Genomic DNA, 17,504 nt, shown 5'->3' on the forward strand with positions numbered 1-17,504 from the left:
TGTTGTTGTTGTTGTTGCTGTTATTGTTTTTGGACCGGCTGTTCCAACAATAACTGCTACTTTTTTTTTGTTGTATTATTTTTCTTTTTTGTGTATGAAGAATTCCATATACAATAAAATCTTGACAAAATTTGAGTTCGGATATCCTGCGTATGTGTGCGTATGTATAGTGTATTACAATAGAAAAATAAGAATCATGGAATCATGGAATAATTTCGACACATATATTTTGTCATGCTCGATGATTAGATTTTTTATAAATGTGCCCAAACGCATTTTAGAATTGAACGGATAAATTTTTTTCTTTCGATTCGATTAATTTTCAAAATCAAATGGATTCGAATGTAAATCAAGTGTTGACGTTTTTTTTTTTTTTTTTTTTTTTTTGGTAATCTGAGGTACAATGACATTAGATTTTTATTTTTATTTTTTTTTTTTTTTGTGATGTGATGTGTACCGATTTTGTTGTTGTTGTTGTTGTTGTCTGTGTGCGTGTGTGTGTGTGTGTGTTGTTGTTGTTGTCTGTGCACAGATTTATTGGATGTAATGGCGTCAATATATTGATGTTAACACTTTAGTGACGTAAATCATTTGATTTGTAATATTTTTTTTTGTTGCATTCGATTCGATAATTAAAAGTTTATTATGGGGGAAAAAAATTGTCATAGCAATCACTATATGGTCAATGTTGGCCAAAAAAAAAATTCTTTGCATTATATAACATATTTAGAATGTGTGTGTGTGTGTGTGTGTAAATGTGTTAACCATGTGAAAGGAAAAACGTAAAATGGAAGTCAATTGTCAATCAAATTGATTGGTTTTTTTGTTCATTATTATCGACCCAATTTGGACATAAATTTTCAATTTGATACGTAATCAAAATGATTGGGATATGAATGAATTCATTATATTAAAGTTTTAATGCATTACAGTGTTAGTATAAAAGTTTAATTTCTTTTTTTTTCATAATCAAACTTAATTAATTAATCTTTTAACAGAATTTGATATTTAGCATGAGTTTTAACCAGCCAATTGCTATGTAATAATAGTTTTTTTTTTTTGTTCATTGAATTAGAATTTAATATTACTATGAATCTAGGCCACCAGATGCCGCCTATGCATCTTTTTACGACTGTCATTGATTTACGAAATTCATCGTTGTTATATTGAATCTTTTCATCTTCATACATTTCTCAATCCAAAGATGTGGAAGAATTTTCAATATTAACACTCGATCGGCTAGTGTAATATAAAATTGATGTTTTTTTTTATTATTGTATATATATAAAGTAAATTAATATTCATTAAGTATAATTAATAAAAATAATGATAAAAATGAATTAATGATGATGATGATGATGATGATGGCTATGAATTTATCAATTCATTCATGAATCATGATTGATGATGTACTTGATAATTTGAAATGAATCATCATATGATTAAAATACATATTCAGATACAATAATATAAATGAGAGCTTTACTCATACCACTAAATTTATCATCAGGATATAGGCTTATTGTCAATTCAAGATCAACATCTTGTGGTCCTTGCAGCGGTTCAATCAATGCAACAATAATCTGATCAGAACGTGGCCGTCTTAATATGAAATCTTCACGTTTAGCTGGCCGCACATCATTACGTGTTGGCCGTGCCGAATTCAATGTTAAACTATATTTAACACCAGGTATAGCGAATACTTTACCACCCAATGAAACTAGATCAAAATATTCCAATGATTTTGGTATTCGTAGATTCGAAACAATTGATAGATAATTGTATGAATAAGAAATTGGTTTGGATAGATCACGAAATCCCATAACACCATCTTGATGACGTAGACATCTAAGATGGATGGAAAAAAAATTTTTTTTCTCATCAAAATTTTGAAAATTCATTCGAAACTTACTTTTTAGTTTTCATTTCGAAAAAATATCCCTCCGGACAATCAATTGTAATACAACGATAACTGCCACGAATATTCAAACAGAATTCATTGTCCTGACAAACATCATCTTGTTGTTCACATTCATCAATATCACGACAAATACTACCTTCTTTCAATGATTCATATCCAGGTGGACATATACAACGAAATGAACCAGGTACGTTAATACATTTATAATAACATAAGGATGATTGTTGTTGTTGTTGTAGTTGCTGCTGCTGCTGCTGATGTCTTTGTTGATCATCAATCTCTGAAATACGACCATCATTCATATATTCATCATTATTATGAATTAGATTTGATGATGTATTAAACATTTCACATTCATTTTCATCAATACAGCTATGGCCATCATTATCTAGTTTATATCCAGAATAACATGAACATTTATATGATCCAATATAATTCTGGCAATGATGATGACATTTATTTAATGTTCGATTCTGGCATTCATCTATATCGATACATTTCATGTTAATATAGTTGATATTTTTATCATTATCATCATTAATGTCGATGAATATCGATGATGATGATGATTCGAAAATCTTTTCATCATTGATAATTTGACGATATCCTTGACGACATTCACAACGATATGATCCAATCGTATTAACACATTTTTGTGTTTCAGGATATTCACACAATAATTCATCACCTTGTTCACATTCATCAATATCTTCGCAGATACCATCACGTGTTGCAATAAAACCAACACGACATTCACAAGAATAGCTACCAAGACGATTTTTACAAATTTTATTCGCTGGACATGAATATGATCTTTCTATACATTCATCAATATCTTCACATGAATGGCCATTTATGTTCATACGATAGCCTGAATTACATTTACGGCTACAACGATAACTACCGATTGTATTTGTACATTTTTCATCAATTTTACATGGAGAATATTCCAGACATTCATTCATATCTTGACAACGTTTTTCGGTTTCATTATAGAAAAATCCTTGGCCACAATCAACAGCTTTACATTCACCTTCAATCATACGTTCACCAAATTTGCATTTATTCAATTGTTGTTTATTTGGTTTCATTGTACCAGTATGTTGATCGATGAAAGAATTTCTCATAGTTATGACGTCATTATTATTTAATATTCCATTTCGATTAACGGCTACATTGTTGGTCGGTATATCATCGGCAATAATTGGTTTTACGAATTTAGTTAACAATCGTGAATCTTGTCTAGTAGAATCTGTTAAGTCTTTTTCTTTCATGACACATTTATTTACAATTGGATCATGTATTTTCTTTTCAGAACATTGATGATAATGTTTTTGGAAATTTTTTCGATGTTGTCGTTGCCGTTGTCGTGTTAATGTTCGTTGTTGTTGTTGTTGTTGTTGATAATGATGATGATGAATACATTCAAATGAACCAATAGTATTCACACAACGCATTGTCGATGGACAATGACTTAATTTCTGTTCACATTCATCAATATCATCACATTCATTTGTTTGTCGATTCTTAATAAATCCAGTCTGGTATTGGAAAAAAAATTTTGTAAATTATGATGTAAAATTACCATGTAAATGTTTTTCATACCTTACAAAGACAATTAAAACTACCAAATTTATTATGACAGAATGAATTACTTGGACATGGACTAAGTGTTCGTCGACATTCATCAATATCTTCACAAATATTGAAAAATGGATTCCTTGAAAATCCTTCCTGACAAACAACCGGTATATTAGCCATTGAATGATTATCATGTTTTTTTCGTTCATTTTGTTTCATTAGGTTTGTATCATTGTTGAATGGATTCCATTCATAGAAATTAATATCAGAATCAGTTCCATTATTAATATCGTCATCATTGAATTCTGCAATAATGTTGGTCATCTGTTTATTATTAGATCGACATTTATATGATCCAGGAAAATTTACACATATATTTCGAGAAAGATCACAATTATGTTGTCCAATACGACATTCATCAATATCTTCACACATGCCACTGAATCGTACAAAATGATAACCTTTTGGACAAAGTGATATTGGCGCCTCTTTCATCGGGTATTTGTCGCCACTTTTATTTGTTGATAATAATAATCCGGAAATAGGTGCCAAAAATAATGATGATGTATTACGTGTAGATAATGTAAGTAAAGTTATATTTGGTTTCTTTTCACAACTAAATGTACCGATATGATTTTCACAATTTTCATGTAAATAATCACAATTATTCAATCCTTCAATACATTCATCAATATCACGACAACCGGTATCAAAAATGGTACTTGGACCTAAACGTCGAAATCCTTTTGGACATTCCGATCCAACTTGGATACATTTCCATGATCCAGGTATATTCATACAAACCTGAAAACGATGATTACAATTATGTGTTCCTTGTGCACATTCATCGATATCTGTGTGCGTGTGTGTGTGTGTGCGTTTGTTTGATCATGGAAAAAAAATTGATAAGAATAAATCAAATTCTCTTGAGGGAATTACAAAAACAAACAAACAAACAAACATACCTTTACATTGATTATAAGTATAATTGAAATAGAAACCAAAAGAACATTCATCACGATTGCCAATAATATCTGGCTGTACAAGACCATCAGTCATTTTTGGTAAACATTGATAACCACCATCAGTATTTGAACACATTTCATATGCTATATTACAACCATGTGTTGATTCTTGACATTCATCATTATCGATACAGTTTTTTTGATCATCAGCAAGATGATATCCTTCCCAACATGAACATTTTATAGTATTATTATTATTATTATTATTAGCATCATGACAACGATGAGCACATGGTGCTGGACGAAGATTGCACCAATCAATACTTGAATTGATTGCTTTTATTGTTTCTTGACAACATATTTCGGATGCTGCATTATTATATGTTTTTCGTTGTCTATATGTTTGAATGGCAATTTTTATTGCTGTTGAATTGTTGTTGTTGTTGTTATTACTAATAATATTAATATCATCATCATCAATATTCATATCGGAACACCATTCTTCAATATTTAAATGAATCATTTTATTGACAACATCTTTTGGATTCCATTCCGAAATGCGTTGTATGGCTGATGCAAAACCAATCATACAGCCAACACAACAGAATGCTTGATCTGATTTATTCTTATCGATCATATGACATTGATAAAGTGATCGTAATAATGGCCAAAATTCATTAGTATTAATTCTAATTGTTTGGCCATCAATTTGTTGATCGACAATATTTTTTAAATAATCTTGTACAAAACGTTTTCTGATAAAATTCAAACCAATTTGTCGACAAAAATCTTGATCTGTTGATTCTAGACAACAATATGTGGTCTGTAATAGACAATGTATACGATCGATGCCGACATTGTTGATATTCGGTATCATATGACATTCATCACGGCCACTGAATATCTGTCCAGTTTTACAACATTCATCGCCTAATATTGAATGAATAAAAATGATTAGTTATGTAATGTGATCAATTAATCAATCAATCAATCAATTATTGATAATAATGTTTTATAGTACTAATACCAGCTTCAACAACATTGTACAAATATAATCCAATAATAATAGAAAAAATGATTGAGAAAATATCCATCCGTTTCAACGACAACATTATAAACACAGTATATTTATGTTCATTTATTTATAATTAATAAATAAGTGAAACAACAACTTGAGTGAAAAAGAAAATTTATGCAAACAAATTTATGGTTTAGAGATTCAAGCTTTTATATCAACGAAAACAAACACACACACACACACACACCCCTCTCCACGATATCACAGCTAGCTAGCTGGCAACCATCAACCATCATAATGATCTGGCGACACATCCACATATTAATTCATAACGAATGTAGAATGATGATGATGATGATTATTATTATTATTCTTATACAATTTGATTTGATTTGATTGTGGTAGTAGCTTTTTACTAGGCATATATGTTGATATTTATTTCAAAGAATAATAATAATAATCTTAGGTCATTTCTGATTGGTTAAATAAATTATGAATGTGTTTAGTGGTGGTGGTGGTGATGGTGATGGTGGCAATCATTTGTTCCAATCATTGGAATAAATATAAATTATTAAATTATAATAAATAAACATTATTCCAATTGATTATCGTTGTTGTTATGTATATTGTTCGAGGTCATTTTAATTGATTTCATATGATTTCAACAATGAAAACTATATAGTGATAGTGGAAATGATCTTGAAAACAAATAAACAAGCAAACAAACAAAAAAAAACGAAAAAAAATCATTCCAAATTGAAGATGTTCATCATGTTGGCCATTATTTTCATGGCCATAATTGTCACATGACTGGATATTTAATCGGATTTTTTTTCTTGTTATATATTTAATTTAATTTTAGCTACGGAAATGAAGTTTTTGCTTTTCCCATTATAAATTACCTTTAAAAAAACACACACACAAACAGTAGTTTGGCCAACAAAAAAAAAACATTTTTCATTGTAGTAAAAGTGGTAAATAAAAGACAAGTTATTATTATCAAAATAACTTGACACGCGATCATTTCAGAATAGAAAACGTGTAAATGGTGGCGAAAAAAAATAGTAACTGAAATTAAGTGAAAAGAAAAGGAAAAAAAATAAAATAAACCCCAATGGAACCTTATAATAATAATAATAATAATAAAAAACGGTAAATTTGACAGTTCTTACAATTTACGTGATTCTTCTGTACATTCAGTAAATATTTAATGGTAACTTTCTTTGTATTGGATCTAATCTTTTTTTCTTGGTTCTTTTTTTTCTCTGGGAAGCGAACAAAAAAAAAACATGGAGAACAGTATGGATGTCTTTCTTTGAATCGGGCAAGTCGATTAATGTTTTAACAATTTTCATTCAGTTTACTACTTTATTCAGTAAAGATATATATATGGTATATCTGAATTGTATGCATTGTGAATGTAACAAAATATTTATATATATAAAAAAAATAGAATGAGAATATTAAAACCATAATAACCTGAACAAGTATGAGTAAAAGAGTGACATGGAAAGAAAGTGCTTGAGAATATCAATTTGGCCCAAAATGAACATGAACTTGACAGACTCAAACAAAACAAAAAAAAAACAAACATATATACAGACACATCCATTCACTCTGTGTGTGTGTGTGTGCAATACCTTTTTTTCCATTATCAGAGTTTGAAAAACATCCAAAACCCGCACGCACACACACACACACACACACAAACATTGTCAAGAATAGTATTTAATTACATTTAAAAATGAATGAATGAATGAATGAATAACTTTTTTTTTATCGAGCTTTTCATCATCATCATCATCATTATTATTATTAGTTTTGCCTATTGATTTATCATTACATTGATTGATTATCGATAAATTTTTTTTCAAAATATTCACAATTTAGTTAATCATGCACACATAAATATATTCTAGTCATGGAAAAAAAGAATCGAAAAGTTAATTTTTTTTTTTTTGAAAGAAAAAGAAATTGTCAAAAACGAACAAACGAAAGAAATGGGCTCCATATATTTTTATATATGAAAAACAAAAATGAGAAAAAAAAATGTTATGGCCTTTTTCATTCTCTTGGGTGTTTTTCTTTTTTTTTCCGTGTTTTTGGCTGTGTATGTGTGTGTGTGTGTGTGTGTGTGTGTTTGGTAGTGATGCTATATTATTATTCCATCATCAAAGATGAGCGAAAAAAAAAGAGAAAGCCTTTTAGGAATTGGCTCATTTAAAATGGCAAGAAAACCTGGCATCGTCATACTGACTGACAATAGCTAACGTTGTCTATAGACTTTATGTGTTTGAACACATTGAAACATGATGATGATGAAACAGCAAAAGTCTCAATGAAAAAGGTATCAACAAAAAAAAGGATTCTATAGACACACAGATATAAAGATACTGAGAGAGAGAGTAGATTCAATTCTTCTTTCAGTAAAAAAAAAATGTAGTGAATAAAGAATAACCCAGAATCCATTTTTGTGTGTGTATGTGTGGCTTTAAAAAAATACAATAAAAAAACCCAATAGATCATGCGATATTCTGTCGAAAATGCGTTGTTGTTGTTATTGTTGTTAAATTTAGATAAATAGAAAAAAATGAGTATAGATCAAAATAATTCCTACCATTTAGGATTCATGATTGAATAAATTGTAGAAAAAAAAATCAAAATTTCAGTTTCGATTTTGTTACAATCCACTCGATTCAATTTGAATTTGATTCTAATACCCACGTTTGCCATTAGGATAGATTTTTTTCCCCCATTCTTTCTTTGTTCGATGATTCTGTTGATGACACACACAAATGAAATTGACATGACATTGTGTCTCTCTCTCTCTCTGTTTATGTGTGTGTGTGTCGGTTTTTGTGATGGGCAAACAATAATAATAACAGGATTATATTGAAAAAAAATATATCCGACCAAAAAAAAAAACCTATAGCCATTGTTGTTGTGAAGCTTTCACAATGAGAACAAAAAAACAAAACAAAACAAAACAAAATATACCAATGTGGAATGTAACAAAAAAAAAAAACAGAAAAAATAATGAATAACAAATACAATGGAACATAACATAACATAACAACAACAACAACAACAACAACAACGACGACAACAAAAAAAATGAGCATTAAATCTAACAAATTGTCATTGTCAATTAAAATGTAATTTTGTCCTTTGTTTTTTTTTTTTTTTTTTTGATTTTGATTTTGATTTTGATTTTCGTCGTTGTAGTTGTCTTTTGTTGTTGTTGTTGATTCATACAGTTATCATACAGTCATCATCATCATCGTATAAAGTTGACACGCAAATAAAAAGTACTAATCATTATTATCATTTGATGATGATGATGATGATGATGATGATGACAATGATAATGAACTGAATAGAATGAATGTTTCAAAAATATAAAATGGAAACAACAGGAACAAGAAACAAAAAAAATCCATCATGAATAACGGTAGCATTATAGAACATTTTAATCATGATAATCATGTTGTTGATGATCATTACAATGTATGGGCGTGTGTGTGTGTGTGTGTGCGGGTATGCTTGATGATTGAAATAAACAAAAAAAAAAAATCTATGTGCGCACATACACAACAACAAATAAAGTGATCTGATATTTTGAAACAAACAAACAGAAAAACAGAAAAACAAAATTATTCAAATAATGATGGAAATAGAATTTTGACTTGAATTATTATTGTGTATAGATAAAATCTAATTATCTCTTTTTGGATTATTTACACACACACACACACACACACACACACACACATACGCATAATATTGAAGTTTGTATGCAACAACAACAACAACAACAACAACAAAAAATTTGTTGTCATGTCATTTATCATCATCACATGTGTGTTATGGCAGAATTTTTTTTTTTAGCTAAATGAAAATTCAAAATTTCAATGATAATGATTAATAATGACATGATTTAAAGTAGAAATGAAAAATTTGAAATTTTTTTTCAAATAATTACAATTCTAGCAAAAAAAAAATTTGATTACCATTACAAAATTACAACAATTTTCAAGTATATGTATATATATAATATATATTATAACCGGAAATCCAATTTATGATTCGGAAATATTCAATGAATCTTTATGCTTGTTGTATAGAATTTGAATCTCAATCGACAAATGTATTGGAAATGTAAACGGAAACATTTTTCGTTTCGTTTTTAATGTTAAATGATACACATGATACTCACTCGGTTGAACATCATCATCATCATCATCATCGAGAGAGAGAGAGAGAAAACATAATAAAAAAAACGAGAAAAAAAACTTCAATGTTATCACATAAATTGAATCGTAATTTTTCTTCTACTAAAACACACCAACACACACACACAGATAGCTAATAATTTTTTCCATTTTCACTACTTGCTTATTTATTACACACACACACTTACACACATATTTATTTCCTACTCTACTCTGTATTCGTTTTATTTTTTTTTTCATTTGCTGATGTGTTAATGTTGCTAAAACATCACATATGGATCAATAAACGACCAGCAAAAAAAAATATCATGATAATAATAATAATAAACTATACTCATACATTACATACATTTGAAGAAAAGAAAATGAAAATAAAAAATGAAAAAAAAAATTTCTGGCCGGTTGTTTGGCATCATCGTTGTTATGAATGAAAAAAAAAATAAAAATAAAAAGTAAAAGAAATGAAATGTTTTTTTTTAAAAAAAAGAAAGGAAAATTTATTTTCTTCGTCAATACACCGACTCGATACATATAACAAATATATAATTTCGTGACATACAAAAACACATAAAGAGAGAGAGAGAGAGAGAGAGAGAGAGAGAGAGAGAGAGAGAGAGAGAGAGAGAGAGAGAGAGAGAGAGAAAGAGGGGAGAGAGAGAGAGAGACACTCTCGAGATTCTAGAGTGTATAAGATTCTAAATAAAAAAAAAGGCTGACTTGATAGAATTCTTTTGCGCCCACTCTCTTTATACGCATAAATAAATTCTATTTGGTTAGTTTGTTGTGTGTGTGTGTGTGTGTTGGTTGGTTGGTTGGACCAATCAACCAGGAGAAGATGAACAACAACAACAACAACAAAAAATTCTCCAATCGTGAACACATAGTGGATGAACAAAAAAAAAAATTTTTTTTTCTTCGTCTTTTTCGATTTTTTTTTCATATGTGTCGGTTCCTGTGTGTTTGGCTTACTTTTCTGGCAGCCAGCTTGACTTCAAAATCATCATATTTTTTTTTATTACGTTCGTCGTGTATGTGTGTGTGTGTGTGCATGTGTATTTGTTCAACATTTATTTAACTTGAATTTGCTGCTTCATTTAGAAGTCACGCCAATATATTGAATTGTTGTAGAATTGTAGATTACTGAATCATCATCATCATATTATGTATGTTGCGTCCACCAGAGACAAAAAAAAATTTGACATTTGATCATTAAACATTAATGATTATGATGATGAAAATGATTGACAATTTTTTTTCAATCGTTTTACCGCTTTTTTTTCTCAGTTCATTGATCATTTTGGTTTTGGTTATTTGAATGAACACATTTTGAGTGTAATCGATAATGATGAGAAAAAACAAATCAATTGATTATTCATCAAATGATTAGGCCCGGTTGCAAAAAGAAAAATTGCCAATCCAATCAATTGACAAATTGTCCATCGATTAACTTATATTGATCAACAATTAACTTATTTATTTGATTTGATATTCATCAAATTTCATTCCATCATCATCATAAAAACTGGATAAATTTGATCAAATTCAATATATTATCCATGTGAATTACGTCCATTCGATGAGTAAACTTATCAATTTGATTGATATTAATTGAATTAATTTAATATAATAAATCATCATCATTATTTGATGAAAATTGTGTGAAAAATATTTGTTAATTTGATGTCAATCAACAAGAAACAACAACATCAACGACGACAACGAAAACAGTAGCAACAAGAAATCATTATTACCGTCATTATAATCTAAAAATCTTCATCAATTATTTACAAGATGTTTGGATTTTCATCGAATGAATTTTATTTTGATCAACATAATAATTATAATGATGATGATGATGATGATGATACACATGAGAATTATGAGAATGGATTAATCGATAGAATAATTTATCGGCCAGAACATTTATCAAAACGTTTTCATCAAGATCAATCATCATTATCAACATCAACTACTGTTGATGGAGATTATATTCTAGATAATGTAAAATGGCTTTATAAAAAACGAAATCCATCACAATCAATAATTAACAATGATGATGATTATCAAACGATATCAAATCAACAAAAAGAACAAAAAGAACTTGAACATCATCATCATCATCAGCATCATCAACATCAACATCACAATATTCATAATCATTTAAATGATATTGATCATAATGTAATTTTTCAATTATCGGAAAATCAACAACAACAACAACAACAACAACAACGTCATCATTCAAATATACAAAATGGATTACAACAATCAACAAATCAACAGCAATTATCATCATCATCATCATCGACATTACATAATCATCATCATCATCATTCGGAAATTCCAACACGAAATCTGAATCCAATTATTGATGATAATGATCTTTTTACTGAAAGAGAACGTGAATATTATAAAGATTATGATCCAATGGTTGGATATCGAATAGCATTATCATTGGGCTTACTTATATTAATATTCATCATATTTGTTCTTTATAAAACACATTGTCAAAGTAAAAAAAATCGTCGTTTATTAATGAATGCACAGCAAAATATTCAAATGTCAAATTTACGTACATCAACAACCACCAATGATTTATAGTAACAATTGAATGTAGATTTTATGTTTTCACAAAAATATCATATCATATCATCATTATTTATACAGTTACATTATAGAAATTTATTTAGTAAAAAAAAAACATCATCATCATTATCATCAATAATGTGAACATATATAGTAATAGGAAACATACACAAAAAAAAAACATTCATGAAAACAATAATAAAATCCGAGCTCTAAATATACATAAACAAATATGACCTTATTTCATTGATCTATTGTTGAAGATTATTATATACATTGATTAAGATTATCATTCATAAAAATCTTGTTATCAAATAAAATCAATTTTACTCCATATATTGCTCATGGTTTTTTTTTTGATTGTTCACTCATCTTCTAGGGCCACCATAGTTTTTGCAAACAAATTTCCGCACAAATCGCATTGATCAATGTTAATCAACTTCAACGTCATATGAATTCGTCAGGAATACGTCATGTCTAGCTTCTATTTTTTTGTTTTAATCACGATGATTATCATCATTGCCAATTTCCATATGTTTTCTGTTGCTATTTCTGCAACGTGATTGCTGATACGCCACATGGAATTAACCGTGAATGATGCGAAAAGAAAGCGAAAATGGTCAATTTATCATCGTCACATGGATTATATTCCATTGATACAATCGAAAAAAATTTTACTCCGCATTGATTTTTTTTTCCTGAATAATTACAATCGATTTCGATTTCGCTGATGTAGTTGTTGTTGTTGTTGTTGTTGTTGTTGATGTTTAGCTGCTTTTGGTAATGCTATTTTGGCTGAACTTATCTCATTATTACGTTGATGATGATAATGGTTAAGTTGGTTACCTGTTAAAGCGACAAATTAAAGTTATATTTAGAATGATTGGTTTTTTTATTTGAATACTTACAATTTTGATTATTCAAACCATTAAAATGATTGTTAACAGCATCAAGTATTTTACATTTATTATCGGCTACTATTGATGTTGTCGTTGTTGAATTTGATTGTGATTTTGTCGATAAAGGCTGAAAACATTTTCGAATTGCTGCTGCTGTTGATTGTACATGATTTTGTTGTTGTTGTTGTTGTTGTCTATGATGATGTTGTTGTTTATATGATCGTTTTTGTTGTTGTTGTTGTTGTTGTTGTTGCTGTTGATGATGATGATGGTGATGATGATGATGATTATTGTGTGCACCAAAATTAGATTCAAAATCAACATCAATACAATCATTATTATTATCCGTTGGAATAAGTATATCAACATCATTTCCCATAATAACAACATCATCAACATCACCATCATCATCAATGATAATGTCAACATTATCATTGCGGTTATCTTGATTATTAGTTTGTGCATAGAAAAATAAACCACCAGATAAATGTTTATTTGATCCATTACTATTTAACAACTTATTACTATTGTTATTATTATGTGAATGATTTGTATGTTGTTGAATGTTGGTGGCCGATGTAGATTCATGATTATTGGTAGCCATATTATCGGTAGAAAAATTTCGATGATTTTGAAATTTTTTTCGTCTGCTGTTGTTTATGTTGATTATTATTATGATTACCAATCATTTTGAGATGTTGATGTTTATGGTTTGTTGCTGCTAATAATAAGCTAGGTTTCATGACTGACATTCCATCATTGTGATCATTGTTGTTACCATTATTTCTGTTATTATTATCATTAGTATTGGAACAAACAATGGCCATTGATGATGAACCTAAACCAGATTTTGAATCATTGTTCATCATTAAATGATGATGATGATTATTATTATTATTATTATTATTATTATTATTATTGTGACCAGATGTTTGTGATGCTAAATGATCAAAATGGCTAAAACAATGTCGTGTTGTTGATTGTTGATTATTTGATTGTTGTTGTTGTTGTTGTTGTTGCTGATGATGATTATGATGATGATGATGATGGTGATGATTTTGTTGTATGTTTTTTGTTGTTTCTACTGATGCATCAATTAATGAATCTAATGGATCATTACGCAATTGACGCATAAATGTATTTACGGACGATGCTGCACCGAATGGTAAACGATTACGTTTCGGTGGCTGATAATAACCACGTTGGCAACACCAATCACCATGTCGATCATTACGAAAAAACCATGTCTGTGAACAATTCATACAATGACAACATTGATTTCGATTTAATCCATTATTGCCTATTGTATTGTTAGTTATAGGTTCTATATCGGATAATTTTGTACCACTAAATATCGTATCCAATAAACGATCAGTACTATTAACACGATGGTGACCATTTAATGGTAATGATGTCATCGTTGTACGAGGTAATTTCGTTGATGATTGTAATTGTTGTGGTTGTTGTTGATGATGATGATGATGATGATCATGATGATTTAATGATTGTTGTTGATTCGAAATATTTGTACGAAAATATCTTGGTAAATTGAAACGCGTTGTTTTATTGCTATTATTTAATAAAGGATTATTTTGGCTTTTAGATAAATAACCAATTGGACCATCCGTATAATCGGCTGGATGTAATGGAAACCATGATGTCATTTCTCTTGTACTACCCATTGATGGTTGCAATTGATGATGTTGATGAGAATGAGGATGATGTGATGCTGTCATTCGTAATCTTTGCTGTTGTTGCCATCTTAATGCAGCTTTTTCGGCATGTTTCCAATGACGATATTCATCACACATATCTTTAAATCGTACTGACATTGCGACAATAATCAAACAAATGACCGATAATGCACAACAAGATCCAATCAATATATATGCCAATCTTTCTGTTGTCAAACGATATGATGAACCATTTGTTGACGTTGTCGTTGTTGTTGTTTGTCGTCGTCGTCGTTGTCGTTGTAATTCCAATATTCATTTTTGTCGATGTTAATATTGGCATTTCTGTTGTTGCTATTGATATATTTCTATTATTCGTAGCTAATTTATTCAATTTTGTTGATTGTTTCTGTAAACTATTCTTATTATCATCATGATCATAATCATTATTATAGAATACATTTGTTGATCGATTATTCCAGCCAATACTCGTATTGGATAATCGAGATTCATCGGAATTTAAATCAAAAAATATATTTACATCTGAATCAATATTATTAGACATTGTTGTTGTTGTTGTTGTTGTAGTTGTTGTGTTTGGCATAAATTCCCGATTATTATCATCATCAATTATTATTGCATCATTTGCTCCAAATGTAATTGTTTCTTCTGTTGTTGTTGTTGTTGTTGTTTTCGGTGCTATTATTGAATTTTGTTTGAATTTATTATTCATCGTACGATTATTATAGAATTTTGTTGGATTCGGTCTAATATTGTTAATTGTATGATTTTTATATTTAATAATTGGCGTAAAATTTGGCCTTTCCGTTGTTGAAGTTTTCGTTTTTGTTGTTGTTGTTGTTGTATAATTTTTAATTCGTATCTTTACTCCTGGTCTTGAACTCAATATTGATGGTTTTCTTGTTGTTGTTGTTGTGGTTGTAGTTGATCTCCGTAACGATATAAATCGATTTGGATTACTATAGGAAAAATCATCTTTGATTTTTGTTGTCATTATCGATGGATGTCTTGTTGGTGTAAATTTTTTTGAATTTTGATTCATTTTTTCTGTATTTCGAATCAATGTAGTGGATATTTTTGGTGTCCACAATGTTGTGGGTTTCACTGTTCCATTTGAATTTTGACCATTATTATGATGATAATAATAATGACTATTATGACGATTATGATTACGATTATAATGACTAGGTTTTTCATATGGTGGATGTCCAATAATGATTGCTTGATTCTTAATTTTATCAACTGGATCATCATCATCATTAATATTATTATTATTATTATTGGAACTTTTATTATTATGTTTCGATATTAATAATGGTCTAAATGGTAGATGATAAGGTGGCGCTAAAATCGGTTTTAAATGTGTTAAATTTGTTATCCATTCATCTAATTGATCTTCATGTTGTATAGATGAATCACTAACGGTAATAATATGTTGATTATCATCATGTTGTTTATTATTGCTAATTTTATCATCATAATGATCTAATGGTCGATATAATAAATCACCACCATTACTAACTAGATTGAATGTATCACTAAATGATGATTTTGTTTGATTTAGTTGTGCTTTTTTTGCATCCAATTCTTTTTTAAGTAATGAAGCCAATTCTATTCAATGGCCAGTCATTTTTTTTCCATTGTTGACATCGATGATGATGTGATGAAATGAAGAAAAAAAAGAGAGAAAAAAAGAAAGAAAAATTATTATTTTTTTTTTTGGCGACAAACTAAATTCATTCACATTCAATCAAATAAATGAAAAAAAAATCGAATCCAAATTCAATTGAATTGAATTCAAACAATCGAACCAAAAAAAAAAAAAAAAAAAAAAAGTTTATTTTATTTTCTCATTTTCTTCATCTACCATCACCATCGAAATGATCAATCATCCATCGTGATTGAGTATACATTATTGATTTTATTGCCCATACAACCAGCATCATGTGTGTGTATGTGTATGTGTTGGAAACGTACCGAAAATTCCAAATCGAAAATGTACATGAAAACTAAAAATAATATAATATTACACTATTCCAAGGGCATCCAAATTGAAAAAAAAACTAGACCAAATAATTTTTTTCTAACAATGAACATAGACATTGTTTTGTCTACAAAACAAAATGACGATGATGATGATGATGACAAGAGAAGAAAAAATATCACTAATACCAATCAATAATAATATATATCATCAGGCAAACAAACAAACAAACAAACAAACAAAACGAACGAAAAAAACGAATGAACTAAAATACAATAGACAATCAAAATGTTGAAAACTATAACATTTGCAAACATTGATTTTTCATTCTCGTATATTTACAATTCGTTATTCATTTTGACATGAATTTCATCATTGTCATCTTATTTTCATTATATATATATATAAATATTCTTTAATCTTTACTGTTTAGTGGACAATGGTGACAATGATTTATCATTTATTTATAAATATATGAAAAAAAATTGTCATAAACACGCACGTCAATATCATCATCATATATATATGGAGAGAGAGAGAGAGAAAAGAAATGGAGAAAAAATGACCACTTTTTTTCAACTTCACCAAATTCCATAAAATGTGTGATTATTCGAAATATGCTGC

At 28.7% G+C, this 17,504-nt stretch overlaps 3 protein-coding genes across 4 annotated transcripts; 1 reads left to right on the forward strand and 2 right to left on the reverse strand.

Annotated features, from left to right (window-relative positions):
* Positions 1 to 1,243: 1,243 nt before the first annotated feature.
* Positions 1,244 to 8,195, reverse strand: LOC124493726 (uncharacterized). Of its 2 annotated transcripts, none has more exons than XM_075731593.1 (5): positions 8,103 to 8,195; positions 4,468 to 5,397; positions 3,527 to 4,356; positions 1,913 to 3,462; positions 1,244 to 1,848 (listed from the first exon to the last, which is right to left on the reverse strand). In XM_075731593.1, the coding sequence occupies exons 2-5, from the start codon at positions 5,342 to 5,344 to the stop codon at positions 1,443 to 1,445; spliced, it is 3,663 nt and encodes a 1,220-aa protein (XP_075587708.1). In that variant the 5' UTR covers positions 5,345 to 5,397; positions 8,103 to 8,195; the 3' UTR covers positions 1,244 to 1,442. The 2 variants fall into 2 exon arrangements, with proteins under 2 accessions (XP_075587708.1, XP_046912790.2); XM_047056834.2 differs by lacking the exon at positions 8,103 to 8,195 and adding an exon at positions 5,495 to 5,937.
* Positions 8,196 to 10,510: 2,315 nt separating this feature from the next.
* Positions 10,511 to 12,636, forward strand: LOC142597548 (uncharacterized). Its single transcript, XM_075731387.1, has one exon. The coding sequence runs from the start codon at positions 11,509 to 11,511 to the stop codon at positions 12,316 to 12,318; it is 810 nt and encodes a 269-aa protein (XP_075587502.1). The 5' UTR covers positions 10,511 to 11,508; the 3' UTR covers positions 12,319 to 12,636.
* A 21-nt stretch (positions 12,637 to 12,657) lies between these two features.
* Positions 12,658 to 13,806, reverse strand: LOC124499036 (uncharacterized). The gene is made up of 2 exons (XM_047062886.2): positions 13,212 to 13,806; positions 12,658 to 13,149 (listed from the first exon to the last, which is right to left on the reverse strand). Exons 1-2 carry the CDS (start codon positions 13,804 to 13,806, stop codon positions 13,010 to 13,012), a joined length of 735 nt encoding a protein of 244 aa, XP_046918842.2. The 3' UTR covers positions 12,658 to 13,009.
* Positions 13,807 to 17,504: the final 3,698 nt, after the last annotated feature.

The sequence above is a fragment of the Dermatophagoides farinae genome, chromosome 5 (assembly GCF_024713945.1).
Source record: "Dermatophagoides farinae isolate YC_2012a chromosome 5, ASM2471394v1, whole genome shotgun sequence".
Taxonomy (NCBI): Eukaryota; Metazoa; Arthropoda; class Arachnida; order Sarcoptiformes; family Pyroglyphidae; genus Dermatophagoides; species Dermatophagoides farinae.